This window comes from Nannobrachium achirus, assembly GCF_963921795.1.
Source record: "Nannobrachium achirus genome assembly, chromosome: 4".
NCBI classification, from domain to species: Eukaryota; Metazoa; Chordata; class Actinopteri; order Myctophiformes; family Myctophidae; genus Nannobrachium; species Nannobrachium achirus.
The window spans coordinates 71,195,682-71,217,299 of record NC_137813.1 but is presented as its reverse complement, the minus strand read 5'-3'; the positions used below and the strand labels follow the sequence as shown (position 1 = coordinate 71,217,299).

General features: G+C 42.0%; 2 protein-coding genes across 2 annotated transcripts in view; one reads left to right on the top strand and one right to left on the bottom strand.

Annotated features, from left to right (window-relative positions):
* Window positions 1-357: 357 nt before the first annotated feature.
* The window catches only part of rogdi (rogdi atypical leucine zipper), a 41,193-nt gene continuing 19,932 nt past the window's right edge, over window positions 358-21,618 (bottom strand). The window contains exons 4-11 of the mRNA XM_080723762.1: window positions 13,757-13,811; window positions 12,026-12,106; window positions 8,496-8,591; window positions 7,122-7,220; window positions 5,661-5,774; window positions 4,543-4,592; window positions 2,748-2,874; window positions 358-1,933 (exon numbers count right to left, since the gene is read on the bottom strand). Of these exons, the coding sequence (XP_080579888.1) occupies window positions 1,892-1,933; window positions 2,748-2,874; window positions 4,543-4,592; window positions 5,661-5,774; window positions 7,122-7,220; window positions 8,496-8,591; window positions 12,026-12,106; window positions 13,757-13,811 (664 nt within the window). The 3' untranslated portion in view covers window positions 358-1,891. The remainder of the gene's footprint in view (window positions 1,934-2,747; window positions 2,875-4,542; window positions 4,593-5,660; window positions 5,775-7,121; window positions 7,221-8,495; window positions 8,592-12,025; window positions 12,107-13,756; window positions 13,812-21,618) is intronic.
* Window positions 17,793-20,031, top strand: LOC308284246 (multiple inositol polyphosphate phosphatase 1-like; the record flags this gene model as incomplete). Its single annotated transcript, XM_080724814.1, has 2 exons — window positions 17,793-17,941; window positions 18,723-20,031. The coding sequence occupies 2 exons, from the start codon at window positions 17,793-17,795 to the stop codon at window positions 20,029-20,031; spliced, it is 1,458 nt and encodes a 485-aa protein (XP_080580940.1).

Genomic DNA, 21,618 nt, shown 5'->3' with positions numbered 1-21,618 from the left:
ATTTTTACTTTAATTATAATTAAAGACACTTCATAGTGAATTAGTGATTATAATGAATAGCCTATGTCATGATTTTGTTATAGCTAGATCAGATTGTGTTTATAATATAACGCCGGCACGCCTCCGTCATCTCCACCGAAAACAAGCCCTCCGCCCTTGTTCCATCGTTGGAACCGGGATGTTGTTTTGATACACGCACTGCATAATGACTCTATTCACTTTGCAAATATGCACATGCACAAATCACTCACTGAAGAGTTCATTGTTTATACCAGTATACTTTATTTATTAGACTATAATCTCACATCTTATTTGCATGATATATATTTTTGACATTTACTAAAATAATGTATGGAATGAATATTTGGTTCACAGGAAATCATCAAGGTAAAACACGAGTGCAAAATATAGATAATTTCAATAAATAAATACAAAACATAGTTTGGAATGATATGGTGTACAACAACTCATAGTATATTACATAACACACACATGACCTTTAAATGTCCTCCAACCAGTGGGTTTTTAACAAACAGTATCAATTAAAGCAGCTGGAAGTGATATCTGTGGGTTAAACTTAGTGTTAAATAGCTCTATACTGTCATAACAATCATTGCTATAGAGTGTTTGTTCAGTAACAGGAGTCTCCCTTTCTCTCCACCACTTACGATAAGCGGGAAATACAGTTTCAGGTCAGGACACCATTTTCATCCAATTAGGAGAGAGCACCTCACATAGGATTCAGGCCCCAAACAAGTGACATTATTACATCATAAGTGATTCAACCAATGAATGAGCAGACAAAACAAATGGACGTTCATAAATTATTATTTTTGTCCCTGATTGGATGACATTGGGATCCCACCAGAAAAATGTATTTTCTGTTTATCAAAGAGCTGGGAACATGGGGAGGTTCTATATAGCAATGATTACTACAGGAATATAGAGCTTCAATGTTTTAACTAAACAAAATCACTCACAGTACCTTAAGACACGACACAAAAAATAACCGTCACACAAGACCCTCAGTTCAGTATTACTGGACTTTAAACTGTTTCACATAGTTTGATCATTCCACTCAGGCCTGGAGTTTGAGTTCAAACTGATGATATCTGACCCAATTGTTCTCTACCGGGGTCCAGGTGGACACTTACGGGTCTGTAACTCTGAGAGTGTACAAAATGTAAAACTCTGAGTGTACAAATGTAATTCATTTCAATGACCTCCCAGTTTGATATGTATTAGACCACATTTGATATCATGTTTCTCTCTCTCTCTCTCTCTCTCTCTCTCTCTCTCTCTCTCTCTCTCTCTCTCTCTCTCTCTCTCTCTCTCTCTCTCTCTCTCTCATCAGTTAATACAGACCTGTAAGGATCCAATTAGACCCTTGATGGTCCCCAGACCCTATGTTGAGAACCAGGGCCCTATGTTGCCTTACCCCTTATGCCTAAACTTTATTATTTTGGAAAACATTTTAAAATAGTTCAAATAGCCGATCTACACGCTCACATGTCGATGTAAAACTGTAAAACGATGCCTGTAGTTTAGGCATAGGGGTAAGGGCTAATTCAAGCTAGGTGCTTTTTGCCAACCCCAGCCCCCAACAAACAAAACAAAAACAACAACAACAACAACAACATTAAGCATCCAAAAATAAAGCAGTCTCATCATTTTCTCCATTTACAACGGAGTTCAAGTTTGTTTGAGTCATACAGCCTCGGCGGCGTTTGAGGAATAACACAGCTGAGCGAATACGATGACTGGTCCCCTTCTCTCCTACTGTACTGACATGTGTGAACCACAAAACACTGAAGGATCGCCTGAAAATCATACAACACCGTGAACACTTTGAATGCAGGGACAGAACAGAACAGCGGGGGGCGCTGCTGCATCAGAACGGTCTGTAGTTCCAGAAGCTGGAGAAGACGGATATCTGGGAGGAAAGAGGCAAAGGAGAAAAGACTCATTAAATCTGTCTGTTCATCATCATCATAACATTTATTTCACTCTGGAGTGAAATTGAGAGGCAGGCCCTCATTTTCAATGTAGCCGAGATACAGACACAATAACCAACAGAAATATACATTCATATACAGCAATATTAAAATAAAAGGAGGAGGAAAGTTACATAGTGCAGCTTTATGTACAGTACTTGAGTAAAGTGTGTGGTAAGCTTCCTATGTATCTATCCTTGCTTTTAGAACAAAAGTCTTCTCACCAATTCAAGACGTTTCTGAAATCCCTTCTCTTGACCACCAAACACTTTCCATATGGGGGTCCATTCAATATTTCCCCCGGAGGTTTACTTTTGGTGCCTTTCACTTTTATTGTAGCCATATGCTTTTGTTGTTTCTTTTCTGTTATAATTGTCCATATTGGCTTTTTTTATTCTTTTTTTTTTCATCTGTATGACATGTTTATACAGTTTTATTTGTAATAGGCTAGATGTGTGTATATTCCACGTTGACGTGATTTTATCCTACGGCTAATGTACAAACATTCCCGGAGAATGCCACTTCTCAAGCCCCTGGAAGGTTTTTCGGCGTTCTCTTCAAAAATAGCAGAGTGGTATATCTGCTATGTTTGAACAGCTAAAGGATAAAATAATCGTTAAGGTGGTTACAATCTAAAGTGACACAGATGCTTTCCGGGTTTAAATGGGTTCAATTCCCTTGTAAGTGAACATAAACAGATAAAGAAAGAAGATTTATAATGAGTTATTATCTGGCGGTGGACGTTCTACCCACCTTGTCTTTGAGCTGCTGACAGAGCTGCAGGGAGATGGTGAAGAAGACCAGCGTGTCGTTGAGCCAGGGCACCACACACTCCACCTTGTGCACGTGGCTCACCTCGAAGCGATTGTTGTTCAGCTCACTGCAGGGGAAAACACAACACTCAGCTCTGCTGTACTCTAGTGCATTCACAAATAGTGATTTTTAGTGTTCGAATTATTCGACCTCAAAGTATTCGAATAGTCGAATATTCGACAGGACTGGCCAAACTGTCAAATATTAACTTCTTCGGTGCCATATTTAAAGTGGGACCTCTTATATTGCCGGTTCGCCAACAAAGGGTTAAAAAAATAGTGTGCACGCTGGTGCACACATTCGTGCACAGATCATGCACTATGCATGTGCATGCTTTTCACAGCTTTCAAACAAAAAAATCCGCTTGGAAATCCGTTCAGGCATTCAGGAGAAGGCAGCCCTTATGTTTTCTTCAAATGTAAACAAACATGGCTGCCATGTTTGAAAGATGGGGTTGGTATGGGGGTTAAACATGCAATTTCGCGATCGCGATCATGGCTAGTACTCTGTTGGAGGTCCAATTTTTTTTTTTTTTTTCAAAACATTTTTTTTCAAAAAAAAAAGTTTTTTATTTTATTTTATTTTTTTTAAAAGACGTCCAGAAGACGTCTGGCAGGGAGGTCCATAGTTAAAAAGACGTTTTTATTATAGAAAACGTCTTTTTTGGCAGGGTATGAGTTAAGTAAGCAAGAGGCGAACATTGTGAAAATATTTATCTGTGGAACCGAGTCACATTAAATGTAATACCTACAATTCCAAGTGCTTGTCAGGGTTCTTATGACTTCCTATCTAGCCAAGCTTTATAAACCATGACGAAATATATATACAGTATTTATAAAGACAAAACAAGCGAATATTCGATTTCTGAGAACAACGTCGAATAGTGAATTTGATATTCGAATATTCAAATATTTGGTGAATGCCCTACTGTACTCCTACTACTGCAAACCAGTGGCAGGAACAACTACTCCCATTTATTACTTAGGTAAAAGTGTCAATACTACAATGTAGATATACTTAGAATTAGTTACAAGTAAAAGTTCGGAATCCAACAATGACTTGAGCCAAAGTACAAATGTATTGACATCAAAATGTACTTCAAGTACCAAACGTAGAAAGTACTCTTTATGCAGAAGGTCCCATTTCACAAGTTTTCAAAATGTATAATGTCTAAAGTTCTTTTGAAAATCTACAAGGTCACAAAACGCGAGGCGTTGTGAGCATGCAGATCAGCTATTTTCAAAATGTCTGCCTCTAATATTTGACAATTTGGCCAATGTTTAATTTGTAATTTTAGAGTTATTAAAACTGTCTGGCCAAAACCTCTTAACTCCATTTTTGAGGTTTTAGATTTTTTGGCATAAATCAGGGCTATTGAACACCCTTTACATCTGAGTGTTGGTTAAAATAATATTGAACCAATGAAAAGTAGTAAAACGCCCTTCGGCTCCACTTGAGCTCATTTTACAGAAAATGAACATTTTGGAGTTGGGAGGTTTCGGCCCGACAGCAGAGATATAATAAAAATATGTTCTGAGAAAAAAAAGTGGATTTTATACAAGAGGTGGGGTTGTGAGAGGCTTCCCTTTGTTTGGGTGAGCAGCGTAATGCTATTGTTACTTTTTTACTAAAGCCTATGGGAAATAAACTGTTCCTGGCAGAGGGTTAGAGAGAACTTGCCAACCTCCTCATTTAACAAGTGTCATGTACAGTATAATGATTAAACATTACTTACAACATGGCCCCAGGGTTGTGTAAGACTGAACTTCCAGACGGTTTGAAGTTCTGTTGGCGAGAAAAAAAAACAACAACAAAACAATAATGGTTTACAACTCTGATTCTCCACCATGTTCATTTAGAGGACACCCAGTTACAAGAACAATGCATGGTGTCAAGTGCATCTCAGCGTGTGGAGTTTGTAAAAGCATTACAAGCATACTCCTCCGGCTCTGTCCGACCGTTGCCCCAATCCATGCCAAACTTTGCACACACACTCCTTGGATGGCAATTGGCAACTCACAAACTCCACTCCTCATTTCTCACATGGCCCTCTTCTAGTGCCACCATCAGGCCGACTTTTCAAAACACATTTTTGGACACTGTTCCTACAGATGTTGCCCTAAAATCATGCAAAGAGGTACCCCTGCGTTTTAGTTTGGAGATCACTTGACTAGCTTTTTGACGGCTTTGTCATTCATGCCGGGGCTATCGCTACACCTCCCCTTATTTCTGAGCGGTGGTAAACCGCTCCTAAGAGTGGCTGTGCGTGTGTCTGTAGCCACTTTTCCTCAGCGTTTTGCCATAGCAATGTGTTTTCCTCAGCGTTTTGCCATAGCAATATGTGTGTGTGCGTAGCCATATTACATCATATTACATCACCAATTATCTGTAGCCACTATCTGTAGCCACTTTTCCTCAGCGTTTTGCCATAGCAATGTGTTTTCCTCAGCGTTTTGCCATAGCAATGTGTGTGTGTGTGTGTGTGTGTGTGTGTGTGTGTGTGTGTGTGTGTGTGTGTGTGTGTGTAGCCATATTACATCACCAATTACATCCTAGACTTATATCCTAGTCTTTTTCCTCAGCGTTTTGCCATAGCAATGTGTTTTCCTCAGCGTTTTGCCATTGCAATGTGCGTGTGTGTAGCCTGTATTATATCACCAATTACCAATTGATGAAGACGTTATCCAAGCATGACCACTGCTCACTTCACATTGGGTGATTTTTTGTGCAGATCTTCACTGATCTCAGAAACAGCCCCTATGGAATCCTCAAGACTGAACTCAGTCCCCAGGACTGAGGACTTTAACCCCTGTGTATGTGTGTCCCATGGCTCTACAGTGACAGAGCTCTTACCTTGGTGGTGTTAGGCTGCAGCACATGAAGCTGGTAGACAGTCAGACACAGTTTACTCAGGTTGATGTAGAAATTCACCATCACGTCCCCAGGCATGGGAGGACTGAACATTTTCTACAAGACACAGAGAAAGAAAAAATAAAAATGAAAAAATAAATAAATAATAAAATAAATATTAAAGTAAACTTTGTTTTTTTACAACAAGGGTTCATATTTTAGATTGTAATCAGAGAAAAGAAAAAGTGAGTGTGAAAATGTTTTCATTTGCTTCCTTCTATTGTTTTATCGTGTTTACCGTGCTAAAATGTGGGGCATGCGTACGCATGGGGGCATGCGTACAAGTGGCTAAATATGTCTTTTTAGACACAATAAGCCAGCAGTTTCTTTATTGCTATTTACAGTAACACTTCTAGCCCCCGTAAGTCACGCTCACTTCTCGCCTGTCTATGGGAGAAGTGATAACTACCTCCTTCTCTGGCCTCCTGAAAGGTGAGTTTTCAGGGCAGTTTTGAAGGAGGCCAGCAAGCTATACATGTTTTAAGGGAAGTAGTCAAGGAATTCCACACTTGGTTGGCAATGTTGTAGAAAGAGAATTTACCCATGTTTTTGTCTTATCGGTTTGTGTTATCACATCTTTGTGTGTGCTGTGGGTGTGTATTTTACTATACTTGTGAGTACCAAAATAAGTACAGGTATAGTAGAATATCAGAAATAGATGTTGAGAGAACCATTTTCCTGGTCCTCACAAGAGAAATGGTTGAAGAAAAATTCCACATGCTGTTGGTCAGGGGCTTGAGGATTATGAGGATGTCCAAGTGTAAAGCCCTTTACACACAGACGCGTTTTTCTCGCACGGAAAAAAAAAGACGATTTCTAAAGAAAACAATGATTCTCTATGACCTCATGCACACCAGCTCCAAATTTGCCATGCAGCAGGTGGCTGCAGCTGTGCGTTCTTTTCCCGATCGATCCCAATTTGATTTGTGCGTCTTGTCGCATTCGGTAAAAACTCATTGACTCCTTTTATGACTCCTCTTCGGATCCGCAGTGAGGATTCCGCACAGCCTTGCACACCAAATCCAAAGCATTTTTAATCATGCAGCAAACGGAGAAAACGCAACGGTCCTGTGTGCAATTTTCCTTTAAGACAAAGCAGCTTGCAACATACTGCTCAATCTCCTCCATTGTAGGCATATTCTCCAGTGTTGGAGATGTGATCATTTGTGCAAGTCTTCGAATATTTTTACCCAATTCTATAAATGTCTTCTAAATCCTTCTTCTAAATCAAACTTCTTCATGTCCAGGACCCCCAAAATGACATGTATTTGCCCGCGGACCCCCATCTCACAATATGTTATTATGTTATCTGCTATTTTTCAATAGATAAAGTATAAAATTATTCCAGGTCTTCGTGTGTTAAATGTGGACTCAAATAAAGAAATAGAACAGTGAAAACATTACCATGAGCCCACTGGTAGCCAGTTCAGGCAGGGTCATGGTGGCCGGGGTGGTGAGACGGTTGCGTGCCCTGGTCAGTTGTAGCATCACTGCATCCATGAGCTGCACACACACACACACACACACACACACACACACACACACACACACACACACACACACACACACACACACACACACACACACACACACACACACACACACACACACACACACACACACACACACACACACACACACACACCCTCAGTTACTGCTACAAGCTGTAGGTTTTTATTCATGTCCTTTGTTTCCCTCTCCTGACAGAAAGAGGTAACTGCAATGAAGTCTGTTCTGTTGCACTGTCCCCTTCAAATAACGTTGTCATTGACATTATTTAGCTTAACAGTAGATTAAGTATGATAATTAATCACATGATTTATTGAAAATAGGTTTTTCTTTGTATCAACATTTTTATCAAAAATGTCTTTGCACAAATTTAGTATGTAAATTAACTTTTACTCCTCTGTGGATGAAGAGATGCTCTCTGGTTACAGTATATTCATCTTTCTATTTAAATGATACGACTCTGGTTATATTCAGCTTCATATTCAAATATTAAACTATGGTTGTATTACATTTTATGTTCAAATATTAAACTTTGGTGATGAGATGAGAAAAAAAAAGCATAACATTTAGTTTTTACTGTCGCGCACATTTATCCTAATATAAATCAAAATCATCTGAGCATATTTAGTATAAACTATATATTTTTAAAGTAGAAAACAATAAAAAAATAAAAATAACCGAATATTCGACTTCAGTGAACAAGGTCGAATAGTGACTTTGATATTCGAATATTCAAATATTCAAATATTTGGAGAATGCCCTAGACTACAGTAACTATAACTATATTAACACATCGGACGCCCACGTGGTGCCCACGCGCCAATCTCTTTGATGTTTACGTGTGCCCGCGACGCGTTGTACAGTAAACTATACTGTACTGTAGCTACTGCACTTGGCTACCGCAGTGATGAACATGCAGCGCGAAATTACGTCACCCGGACGTGCTGTCTGTCTCGTTGACTTCCTGTTTAGCGGCTGCACAAAAATGCTGTTTTCTCCGGATTCTCTTCCTTTTTTCTTTTTTTTCTCAAAACGGCAGCCTCTTCTACCGGCCGTAACACAAACACTGTGGCTTAGAATTGATAAAAAACGGTCCTGACTGAAAGAAAAGATTTTCGCGAAATAAACAGGACATACCTGGATTACATTTACTCGGATTACTTTTCTCGCCAGTACTTCGAAGGTAGGTAAAATGGCGGGTTGCCATGGGCACCAGCAAATTAAACGTCGAATAATTCTGGGCACCCGATGTGTTAAAGCTGTTGTTACCTTGTTGACCTCAGCTCCTGTCTTGAAGTGGTAGCTCTCATCTCTGCTGCTGAGCAGCTGCAGAGCCTGGTTCACATGGTTCCTGGCATCCTGGATCTGAAAGCAGGGCATAGAGGAGAGACACACGTCAACAAGGGCTTCTGAAACCTGTTCATGTCAAGCAGGGGCTGACATTTCTAAAAGGGCCTTTTGGTGAAAATATCAAAAATAGCAGACCTCCAAGCTCAAGAGCTGTGAGCTTGGAGGTCGGCTATTTTCGGTACTTGATACCACACTAAACTAATCATATTCAAGTCAATACTGGAGATGTGGCGTAGCGGCATGGATTTCCATACAGAACGGGCAATTCTTTCAGCAAAAGATGATGAATTCAAGTTCAGGAGAGTTTGGACAAGGCAATTCTCTTGAATGCTGCCTTCAGGTATGGCATGGAAAGAGGGCATTTGCATTTTGTTCACCTTAGTGAAAACTGCATGCACAGTCTGGGGAGGGCACTTTTTACAGACGGGTAAAAGGGCAGGGCCTCAAGCCCCCTTTGATGTCTATGTGTGCACGTGCCTGATGTCAAGTACCCCCAATCTGGAATTATGTTGTATTCCCATACACGATTCGTTGTTGTTGTTGAAACCAATGTGAAAACCACTGATGTAAAGAAGGAACCCAGGAAGACTAGCTGATTGCTATGGCACCAGCTAGTGCAGTGGTTCTCAAACTTTTCAGGCCGCCACCCCCAAAAGAATCATATTTTAACTGGGGACCTCCCCACCCTGACGACTGTGACGAGCACTAAGAGTTGAGGCATTACATTTTGTATAACACAGTTCTATTGTGAAAATAGCAGATCTACATGATCACAACATTGTGAGCATGTAGATCGGCTATTTTCCCAATTTCGGCCTCTAATATTTGACAGTTTGGCCAATGTTTAATTTGTCATTGTAGAGGTATTAAAAAGTCCTTACATTGTCACTTTAGAAATGTGCTATACACTTACAATTTATGTTGGTTTGTTTTAACTATTGAAAAAAATAGCAGATCTACAAGCTCACAGCGTGACACCGCTGCAAGCTTGTAGATCTGCAATTTATTTTTAATTGTGAAAATCTGTGCATATCTTTGAATTAAAGCTATTATTTTGTGACGCAAATCTGTCTCTTGGTCCCAGAACAATATATTTTGAGATGGGGGTCCGCGGTCAAACACATGTCATTTTAAGGGTCGTTGAGGTTTTTCAGAAAACCGTTAGGATCTAGAAGACATTTTGTATTAATACAAATAAAAATTATCAAATCATTGTTATAATAACCAGTGTTGCTTATTTTTATATATATTCTTTTCTGTAGTTGCTTATTTGGGCTTGCCTCCTAATGTTGTTTTAAACCAGTGGTTCTCAAACATTTTCTTTGATGGACCTCCCAAATTAAATGAAGCGCAGCGTAAGTTTATGCAGGGCATGGGAGTCAAGTTGCTGCTCAGCTGTAGTCAGATGTCAGTCAGCTCTGTTCTCATACCTCATTACCATATCCGCTGGTCATTATGTCACATGACTGCCATACTCCAATCAAAGCTCTCAATCAGTAGGGAAGGCTCCTTTAAATAGAGCTGGCTTTCTCTACCAATGCTTGGTTCCGGAGCTTCGGAATCATTTGCTGGAATTGCTGCTTGCTTCCTCCTCCACCCCAGCCTCCACCTTTGCACGATCAGTCTGGCTAGGCTCACAATACTTGTGATTGTCTGATTAAGTTACAAGTACTGTGATCTTGACTAAGTTTCATGTCAATGTTGTTAAGCTCAATACTGTGATTTTGACTAAGTTCATGTCAATGTTGTTAAGCTCAATACTGTGATTTGACTATGTTACATGTCATGGTTATTGCTATTATTTTGCTACTCTATCCCTATGGGGGGTATTGTTATGTGTTCCCTGATTTTGCTTAGCATGCTCAGAAAAGCCTGCACAAAATTCAGGGAGCATCTCCGAACGCGGAGCCCTTCAAACGCCAAGATTAACTGTATTCCATTTATGCAATAAATGGTTAAATCTGCTTGACTGTATTCAATTTATGCAATAAATGGTTAAATCTTCTTGACGTGAATGTTCCTGCCTTAACATGTATTTGACCACATACCACCACCTGAACATATCTTAATTGAGCCAAAGATCCATTTCTTTCAAGATTATTATTTGTTTTCCTTTCCTTTTCTATTTTTTTTTTGTCAAAATAGCAAAGTGATTGTGATGCTGCATCAAGTCATTTTGCTAGGGACCCCCCTGTGTGGGAAAATCTCACAACACTACCGTCTGGGCTGTCAATAACTGGCAATAGTCTTGCAATGGCAGCACACACTTTACTGCAGACCCAAAATGAAGGTGGTTAAGTGTGTGTGTTGGTTTTCTAAATTTTTAACTAACTAGCCCTTACCCGTTCAAAGATATGAGCTCCAAAATGATGTGCAGTGTGTGGGTTATGGGATGTGCACTGTGCACACAGTATATGAGGGATGGAAAGTAACTTTAACTGGTGCTTGCATGATGTAGGAGCATCAATGTAAGAAACCCGTTTCGTTTAATGGCTACATTCCCCCCCCCCCCCCCAGCCCGCCCGCCCGCCCGCCCGCCCACCCGCCTGCACACACACCCGCCTGCCTGCACACACACACACACACACACACACACACACACACACACACACACACAGAGAGCTGGTTAAACATTTTGCCTCAAGCTAGATGCAGAATAGATGTGCCTCATGCTAGATGCAGAATAGATATAGATACACCATAAAAATGCTAATATACAGCATACGATTTGTGAAAGTGACAAACAGGCTTCACAGTTATGTCAGGTGTGTTCATATGCTAATGGTGATGCGATTTCAGATCAATTGCTCCAGCCACTGATGAGAAACGCTGTTTCAGACAGACACTCAGACAGACATTCGCAAAATTATAGTATAGATGAAAAGTATTAACACAAGCTTGTGACTGAATAATAACTACTTCCATTGTTGCACGGGTTCTCTTTTTGGATTTTTTATTTATTTTGGACATACAAGGTTAACGCCCGACAGCGACGGTGTCTTATTTTCGACTATTTTCAAGTTTAATAGTAACAGCATGGTTTCCCATAAGGCTATACAAAATGAATGTCCCTTTATTTATTGCGCCAAAGTGTTTTTCTCTGTTGTCATACATTTCTTTTACTAATAACGCATTCAATAAAAATTGTATGAATAAGCACTATGTCTGAATGACTGTGACCTTTATGGAAGAATTGTTAAGTAAAGGGGGGCACACACAGCTGCGGGCGGCTGCACAGCGTAGCGTCACAGTATTGACGCACGTGAAGTGCCAAGCGTAAACACCAACTGGATGCGGCGCGCTGCCATGCGCCGCATCCATTTCCCCTGGTGGGGAAAAATATTTCCACCTGATAATAATACTAATTAATCATAAATGATTATGGTGAAATACATAATAGTAAGAAACGTAAACGGCATTTCTGATAATAATCAATTGTTATAGTGTACCTGCTGTAGTTTCCATTGCTTGTCCTCCCGGAACTGAAAGTGAAGTGCTTGACTACTTTTGGCAACTTTCAGGTTGATATCCTATTGCAGAAGAAACAAATACATATTATGAATTATTTTTAGCTACAGGTTGCATTATTTCAAGCTGAAATATTTGCAAACCCCTCCACATTTTGAGCTATGTTCACAACAAATGTATCAATTAAATGCAGGCAGATGTGTTTGTGTTGTGACCCTGGTGCAAAGTTTGGTGTGTGTGTGTGTGTGTGTGTGTGTGTGTGTGTGTGTGTGTGTGTGTGTGTGTGTGTGTGTGTGTGTGTGTGTGTGTGTGTGTGTGTGTGTGTGTGTTTTTTTTGATTGATTGATTGAAGACTATTAGAAGTTTGCATAGGAAAAGGTACAGTTTCATGACGGTACAGTTCACTGGTACAAGGTCTACTAAAAGGAGATCCATGAAAAGACTAAGCTTATTTCCACTGGAAACCATTGAAGTATCTCATATAACATTGAATGACAGACAAATAGAACAAAGTACTATGCAGTAGATATGTAAAAAAAAACAAAAAAGAAGACAGTAGGCTAAGTCTAAAACAAACAGTATATACAAAGAAGGGGCAGGGGAGGGTAGGGTTGGGCTAGGTTCATTTTTTTACCAGTTGCGAACGGCTGCTGCCTGTAAGTGGTTTTTCAGGGCAATTTTAAAGGATGCTAGTGATCCACACTCCTTTATGGCCTTCGGTAAGGCTTTCCACATTTTGGTGGTATAGCAGAAAAAAGAGTTTGACCCTTTGTTGGTTTTGACTCTGGGTTGAACGTGATCTGTGGCGCTGCCTCTGGTGTTATGATTATGGACATCCTTAATGTTTATAAAGTATTTTGACAGGTACTTGGGTATCATAGTGGTGTAGTGTATCTTGTACACCAGGCCCATTGCAAGTTGCTGTACTCTGTCATCTACTCTGAGCCACCCCACTCTTAACTGGTGAGCAGCGGTGAGGTGAGTCTGATAGGGAAGGTGAAGTAGGACCCTAATTAGTTTATTTTGGGCTGTTTGGAGTTTAGTTTTCAGGGCTTGTGGGGCGTCACGATACCATACATGGACTCCGTAGTCAAAGAGGGGCTGGATTATTGCACCAGCTATGGTCTTCAGTGTGTTGAAATTGACCATCGGGGCGATCCTCTGTAGGAAACGAGTTCGTTGGTTGATTTTATTTATTACTTTAGAAGTCATCTTTTCACTGGAAAGATTAGCTTCAAGGATGCATCCTAAGTAAGAGATTTCGTTTTTTCGTGTTATGACCTTGTCACCCACTTTGATTGTGAAGTTATCGACTTTTTTGAGGTTATGATTTGATCCAAAGAGGATGGACTCCGTTTTTCCCAGGTGAATTGATAATTTGTTGTCGTTAAGCCATGTGCAGATCTTACTTAGTTCAGAGTTAAGTGTCTTTTCAACCTGCAAGTGGTCCTTGCCCGAGACTAGGAGAGCCGAGTCATCCGCGAACAGGAACAGGTTGCAGTCACAAGCAGATGCCATGTCGTTCACGTATATTAGGAACAACAGAGGTCCCAGTATGCTACCTTGAGGAACACCACAGCTTACTGGGAGGGGGGGGGACAGGGTAAGTGTGTGTGTGTGTGTGTGTGTGTGTGTGTGTGTGTGTGTGTGTGTGTGTGTGTGTGTGTGTGTGTGTGTGTGAGTGCGTCTGTGTGCACGTGCGTGTCACTCACAGCTTGCGTCAGGGCCTCTCCCTGCAGTGTAAGAACCCCCTTCACTTGATCCATGCTGTAAAAAAAAAAAAAGTTCCACATCATGCATGCGTTTAATGTTTACAGCCACACACATACTGTACATCTATTCTGTTCACTAAAACAATGGTTCTCAACATTTTCAGGCCGCGACCCCCAAAATATCCATAGTTTAACTGGGGACCCCCCCACCCTGACGAGCACTAAGAGTTGAGGCATTACATTTTGTATAACACGGTTCTATTGTGAAAATAGCAGATCTACATGCTCACAACGCCTCGTGTTGCGAGGCGTTGTGAGCATGTAGATCTGCCATTTTCACAATTTCTGCCTCTAATTTGGCCAATGTTGGTTAATTTGTCATTTTAGAGGTATAAAAGTCCTTAAATTGTCACTTTAGAAATGTGCAGATACCCTCTATACAATTATACTGTATATGCTGGTTTGTTTAGTGTTGAGTGAGAAAACAATGTTTCACATATAAGCTAATCCCCCCCAAATAATTTGGGGACCCACAGGTTGAGAACCAGTGCACTAAAAGACCCCTGTTACTGAACAAACACTACATTATCGTGTTGGAACTATCTACAGTATAAATGGTGCATTTATATGGTGCTTTTATCCAAGGCACTTACATAGATTGTGCATTACATTCACCCATTCACGCACACATTCATACACCGGTGGCGGAGGAAACCATGCAAGGCACCAACCTGCTCACCGGGAGCAACTAGGGGTTCAGAGTCTTGCTCAAGGACTCTTCGACATTAACTCAGGGGGAGCCCGGATTCGAACTGGGAACCCTTCGGGAACCCTTCGTGCTCTAATAACGGTTTCTCTACCCCTGAGCTATGCCGCCCCATAGTATAACAATGATTCTCAACCTTGTTTGATTGCAAGGACCCCAGTTTGATATGTATTAGACCAGTGGTTCCCAAACTTATCAGCCCATGACCCAAAAGAGAAATTAGACGTTTGCCTGGTATCCAAACTAGTGAAAAACAGCAGATCTACAAGCTCACATCGCGATGCGTTGTCGCAATATCCGCCAAAGAGATTTGGCGTAGAGGGGGTGAAAAGGAGCCAAACAAGTACACAGGTACTTGCTTTTCCTACAATGTTGCCTCCATGAGAATATCGTCATTGTCGAGTGGAAACCTTGTATCTCCAAGTTTCACATTTGTATGTTCTTTCACAAAGTAAAGCCCTGCTTCATCATACAAGGCCGTCGCACAAAAGTAGTGAAAACAGCAGATCTACAAGCACACAACGCCGGCGCGAGGTGTTGTTTGCTTGTAGATCGGCTGTTTTCACTAGTTTAAAACATTTTTTTTTAAATGATAAATGCAAAACAAACTTTTTTGGACATACAAGGTTATCACCTGACAACGACGATATATTATTTCACTAAGGTTAGAGGTTAGGTAGCTCTCTTGGTAATTGCACCGACAGAGAAGTCAAGTTACAGATACCGGTAAGTGGGTTTCACGGCTTCAGTTTGTGACTGCCAGGGGTGGAAAAAGTACTCACATTTGTTACTTAAAGGCCCGCTGACACGCCCCGAAATTATAATAGTATGATACAGTAGGTCACGTGGTCTATCTGAAAACACTTTGAATCAAAATTTCCCAGCGCCTGCAGCATAGCCCCCTCCACTGCCCGCCTACCAATACCAGCCGGGGAGCTTATTGAATCCGTAGGAGACGTGAGGAGAAAGAAATGGTTTCTCCTTGGTCAGAAACAGCCTGTCTTTTCTCTTCTCCCCGTTTTCTTCGCGCGTGCGCGCGTGCGTGCGTGCGTGCGTGCGTGTGTGTGTGTGTGTGTAAATATTATGTTCCTCTTTGACTTACATTGTGCCGTGACACAGCTCTCAAAGTAAATATAAAGTCACTATTTTAGCACATAAACAGACGCAAAGCAATTTTTATAAGGAAGAAAACCAAGACTGGATTGTCTAATAGCAAAATCAACAGGAGGTTGACATTTATATTCAAAACAAATATTCTGAACTTTTTTTTTCTTCATTGTTTTATGTTATGTTCTATATAGAGGGTATGATCATGCATATAGTGAATGGCAAATTGAGTGGCAAAGTAATGGCAAATCGAGTGGCAAAGTGAGTTTAACAATGCAATCAGACTTTTCTGTTTGGATGTATGGGCTGTCAAGGCCAGAAAGTAGTTTTTTTGCCACTCAGTAGGCGTTCCCGCATAACTTCTGGGTATGATGATGATGTCACACACATACCCTCTATTGTTTGTATTCGTTTGTGTACTAAAAGACTGACTTTCTGAGCCTTTTCATGAAAATAGGGTTATTTCTCTCCAACCCCACAGTGCATTCCGTTGTGATACCTTGAGCTTGAAGTCATGTTCCAAAAAAAAAAAGCCAGTTTCAGGTAAAGGTTGTGAATTATCCCTCGTAATTACCCTTTGTAAAACAGTAAAACACAACTATCTGTAAAGATGAAACATAGTATTTGTATTGTTCTTTTCAACACTTTCTTAAACACAATTTTGGAACATTGTGTAAAGTGCAGCTGAAAAAAAAACACATGCTCACATTAGGGCATTCACGAATAGTGATTTTTAGTATTCGATTATTCAACCTCAAAGTATTTGAATTGTCGAATATTCGACAGGACTGGCCAAACTGTCAAATATTAAGTAAGCAAGAGGCGGACATTGTGAAAATAGCAGCTCTACATGCTCACAACGCCGGCCATTTTCACAATATTTATCTGCGGAACCGAGTGCTTGTCAGGGTGGGGGTCCCCATATCATATATATTTATTTTGGTCACAACCTAAAAAGGTTTGAGAAATGAGAACCCCTGGTATAGAGCATTAACAAACAAATCCACCAGGGGCATTGACAACTCATTCTTATGACTTCTTATCTAGCCATGCTTTATAAACTATATATTTTTTAAAGAGAAAAAAAGTGAATATTCGACTTCGGTGAACAACGTCGAATAGAGACTTTGTCTTTGATATTCGAATATTCGAGTATTTGGTAAATGCCCTAGCTACATGATAAACCCAGCAGAAGCTGCAGTCAGCCAGACAAACCACAGTGCAGCAGTGTGAACCACAGTCATGAGACCATACAGGAATGTCCACAGTTAAACAGATTAATTGTGTTGTCCCTTCATGGCTGGCATCCTTTATTTCATTTGGAGTGAGTCACTTTGGACAGAATCCTTTGCCAAGATTTGGATATGACTGAGTCTGTGTGTGAGTTTGTGTGTGCGTGCCAAATCTTGTGACCTGCTGGCCAGATCAGTGCCACAAGTCATGTGCACACTGCCAGTAGGCCAAGAAATACCTAGATTAAGACCTGAGGACAATTCTACAAATCAGGGCATTAACGAAAAAGTCGACTCAGTCTTCTCCCACCAGAGAAAGTCGAAAGTCGAAGTAAAAAAAAAAAAGAAAAAAGAAAAGATACTTTCTATTGTGAAAATAGCATGATCTACATGCTGAGCATGTAGATCTGCTATTTTCACAATTTCTGCCTATATATATTTGATAATTTGGACAATGTTTAATTTGTCATTTCAGAGAGGTATTAAAAAGTCCTTAAATTGTCACTTTAGAAATGTGCAGATACCCTCTATACACTTAACTTAATGTTGGTTTGTTTACTGTTGAGTGAGAAAAGAATGTTTCACATTAAGTTAAGTGTGGTGTGATGAGTCGAGTCACCTTGCAAAAATCACAAGTCGTTAATGAACTACTACAAATGCCTTCGAAATCAGTGTTTCTCAAACATTCTCGTGCCAAGGACCCCCAAAATGATATATATTTGGCAACGGACCTCCCTCATCTGAAAGGGAACCCCTAGAAGGAGATTGTATTCAAATAAATTCAAAATGATTCAACATTTTTGAATATCCAACGCTAAAAAGACACAGATGTTTTCCCAGTTTGAAATGTAATGGGTTCAATTTGAAATACTAGGACGGTGGCTGTTTTGTGGCGTCCTAGCTCGACATAGACGTCTCACGACAAAATGCCATGCTAAGCCCTGAGAAGCCACCCACAACAATAAGCCAAGCTGAGGGTCTGTTTGGCCTATCAGGAAGCCCTGCCGATCGGTCCAGAGGAGGCCACGAGGGGAGAGAAGCACACCTCCTGCAATGCTCTAAGCCACTGGTCCTCAACCTGTGGGTCGGGACCCCCAGGGGGGGCCCCACATTATTTTGGGGGGTTCCCCGATGTGGTCTCCTTAATGTGCAACATTGTTTTCTCACGCAACAATATTAACAAACCAACATGAAGAGTAAGTGCATAGCCGTAGAGGGTATCTGCACATTTCTAAAGTGACAACTTAAGGACTTTTTAATACATCTAAAATGACAAATTAAACATTGGCCAAATTGTATTAGAGGCAGAAATTGTGAAAATAGCAGATCTGCATGCTCACAACGCTTCATGTAGATCTGCTATTTTCACAAGAGAATGTACAAAATGTAATACCTCAACTCTATTATTATTATTTTGGGGGTCTTGGCCTGAAAAGGTTGAGAACCACTGCTCTAAGCTGTCCCATAGTGACATCACCCAGATGACACGAGCACTATAGCCGACAATATAAAAAGGCAAGAAAGCCTGAGAGATAGATTCAGATCCAAAGAAGATGCCTAGAGACTTTTAGATCTCCAAGGCTCGGTCTTAAATGACTTTGACCAGTTCTAAACCTTAGCTAAGGCTTAGATAAGTAGCTAAGGCTTAGATAAGCAGCCGAGGCTTGACATTTTTCACCCGTGTTGGAAAACGTTTTTGAGTGATTCGTCAATCGGGACATAATTGTGCGCCACAGCTTTGGGCGTTTAGAATATATACCCACTGGGGAATGACGTTTACCCAATATTTTAAATTCTCAATTTCTCATTTCATCATCTGTGCGATCACATGTTGTTTCACCTATTACTTCACATTGAGCAGTGTGTCAAGTGCACCGCCGATTGCCAGACATTTCAGCACGAAAGGGAGGTACGAGGAGGTGAATCCTCATCTCATCGAGGACGTCCTTGCTGTGAACACGTCTCAGCTCCCCTCCGCCGAGTGCCGCACACTTCACCTGACCGCCATAGTAAGACATGGCACGAGGTATCCGGCGTCCGAGAACGTGGAGAGGATGCGGCGGGTCTACGACCTGGTTGTGCACAACGCCTCTGGCAGAGAGAGCTGGCTGCGTGACCTCCAAAACCACTGGAGGATGTGGTACACTGAAGACATGGACGGACGTCTGGCGGAGAAGGGCGTGAGCGACCTCAAGCATCTGGCCGTCAGGCTGTCCAAGTTGTTCCCCTCATTGATCTCGGAGGAGAAGCTTCGAGGCGGACGCGTGGCGTTCGTCACCAGCTCAAAGCACCGGTGCGTCGACAGCACCGCGTCCTTCCAGAGAGGTCTGACGGAACTGTGGGACATCGACGACCAAGGGTTCGACCACGAGGTGAACGACACCCTGATGAGGTCCTTCGACCGGTGCGCCAGGTTTCTGAGAGACGTTGGCGATAACCCGTCGGCCGCCGAAGAGGTCGACAAGTTCAGTTCGGGACCGGAGATGAAGCGGGTCACGCAGAGGATCGCAGACCGCCTCCACGTCCCGCACAGTCTCATCGACGACGACGTGGCCCAAGGCGCGTTCGACCTTTGCGCCTACGAGTTTTCCATCAAGAGCGAGAACTCCCCGTGGTGTCGGCTCTTCGACGCGGACGACGCACGGGTTCTGGAGTACGCCCACGACCTGAAGCACTTCTGGAAAGGAGGCCACGGCCACCCCATCAACAGCAAGTCGAGTTGCGTTCTTTTCCACGACGTTTTCGGTCGACTGGACAAAGCGGCCAGCGAGAGCAGGCTGGGGAACGCCGTGTCCGAAGCTGCGACCGTCCAGGTCGGCCACGCGGAGACGCTCCTGCCGCTGCTGACCCTTCTGGGATTCTTCAACGACGGCGAGCGCCTGACGTCCGTCAATTACGCCGCGCAGGCCCAGCGCTCGTTCCGCACCAGCCGGTTCTTGCCCTTCACCGCCAACCTACTGCTTGTGCTGTACGACTGTGGAGATGGCGGCCTGAGGCTGCTGCCCCTGCTCAATGAGAAGGCTGTGGTGTTCCCTGGGATGGAGCGGCACCCAGCGTCCCTCCCTCTATACCAAGACGTCAGACATCACTACAGGGAACTGCTCCAGGGCTGTGACTTTGAGGCAGAGTGTCGACTCTTCCGAGGAGACTCCATACGCACAGGAGGGTAGGGTTGGCTGCCTACATGGAAGGAGTTAGGTTTCTGTATGTTTTGGATAGATGGGAGAAAGCTTTATAAAAAAGTATCCTATGAAGGGACTTTTATTTCTCTCCTTTGGCCTGGTCTAACTGTGCTTTTTGTCAACAGACAAGCTTTTACTTTCACTAAAACAATGAATGTCTTCAAAATACAAGTGAACAACATAATTTAACTACTTGAACACCTTCATAGTAGAATTCTCCATCCCCACCCCTCCCTTCTCTGTAAATATACTTTATGATTCTACTGAACTTTATTGTTTTAATTTTTTTGTATTGTATGGTATAATAATTACTTAAGCCAGCCAGCAGAGGGCACAAGCACTGCGTTCCGTGCCATCCGTTTCCATCCGCTTCCAGAAACGGTATCCATCTGTGTGGTTACGGGTCGTTTATGCTCATAGCCAATCACAGGCCGTGTATAACCATAGCCAATTAGAGAGGGGCAAAAGGGTGACATCATAATATCAAGGCACATATACAAATGCATATGGGTATTTATCTAGTTTGCAGATCGGTGCCGATCGCAGTACTTGCGCGCTCTGCTGGAGCACAAGTAGGCCATACATGGCCACGAGGGCACAAAGTACAAGTTGGCACCTCGACAGAGTGCAGTCTAGTTGCTGATGAGTTGGGTACAATAGACCAGAACGTCATCCTTTTTAGCATACCACGTAGTACCTGCTTTGTTAACCCATACAGTGCCCCGGGCCACAAGGTGCCGCTAGAGTGCCAGAAATATCTGTATAGGCCTTCGCTGTAGCTTCCGTCGACACTGCCCATAGTGCCTTGTGATTTCACTACAGCCACTGTTATGTATGACGAGATGAGGAAGTTAGCTAACACTTAGCCATTAGCTTCTTTATTTTTTAGAAGCCCGATCTGAAGCTATTTTAGTCGCAAAAAAACGTTGTCTTTGGTCTGGGAACACAATTCAGAGAAAATGCTCTCTAAAGATGTGACTTTGTATTGGATTCGGCGGCGCGATGTGGCGGCGTTGCCCGATTACAGGCCGTGGATGGCCGAGTCTCGGCCCCGGCCATGGATGGAAATTTAGACCGGGGCTTCGTTGAGGCCTCCGATTAATTAATTCATTTTATTAAATATCCCGGACTAGATCGGGATAGGCACCCCGGAATACGTCGCGCCGCCGACAGTATAGATTGAGGTTTTTTTGGGGGGCTCTAAACTTTATTTTAAACCATTTTCAATGGAATTGAGTTGATTTAGTCAACTAAAATATATTTTGGCAGGCCTTGATGGCATCGTAATGACTGATTTTACACTTGGTTGTGTGCTGAAAATAGCAGATCTACAAGCTCACAGGCTTGTGAGCTTGTAGATCAGCTATTTTAAGCACACAAACACCTGAGAGCAACCAGACATAAAATGACTCTCTGCTCCAATTGTCCCTCCCTAACGTTTTAGTCTAGTTTTTATTTTGTTGACGAAATTGTCAACATATTTAGTCTTCGTTTTAGTCATCACAGCTTAGTTTTTATTTCGTTTTCGTCAGTGAAAAAAACGCAGTCGACAAACATTTTTCGTCTTAGTTTTAG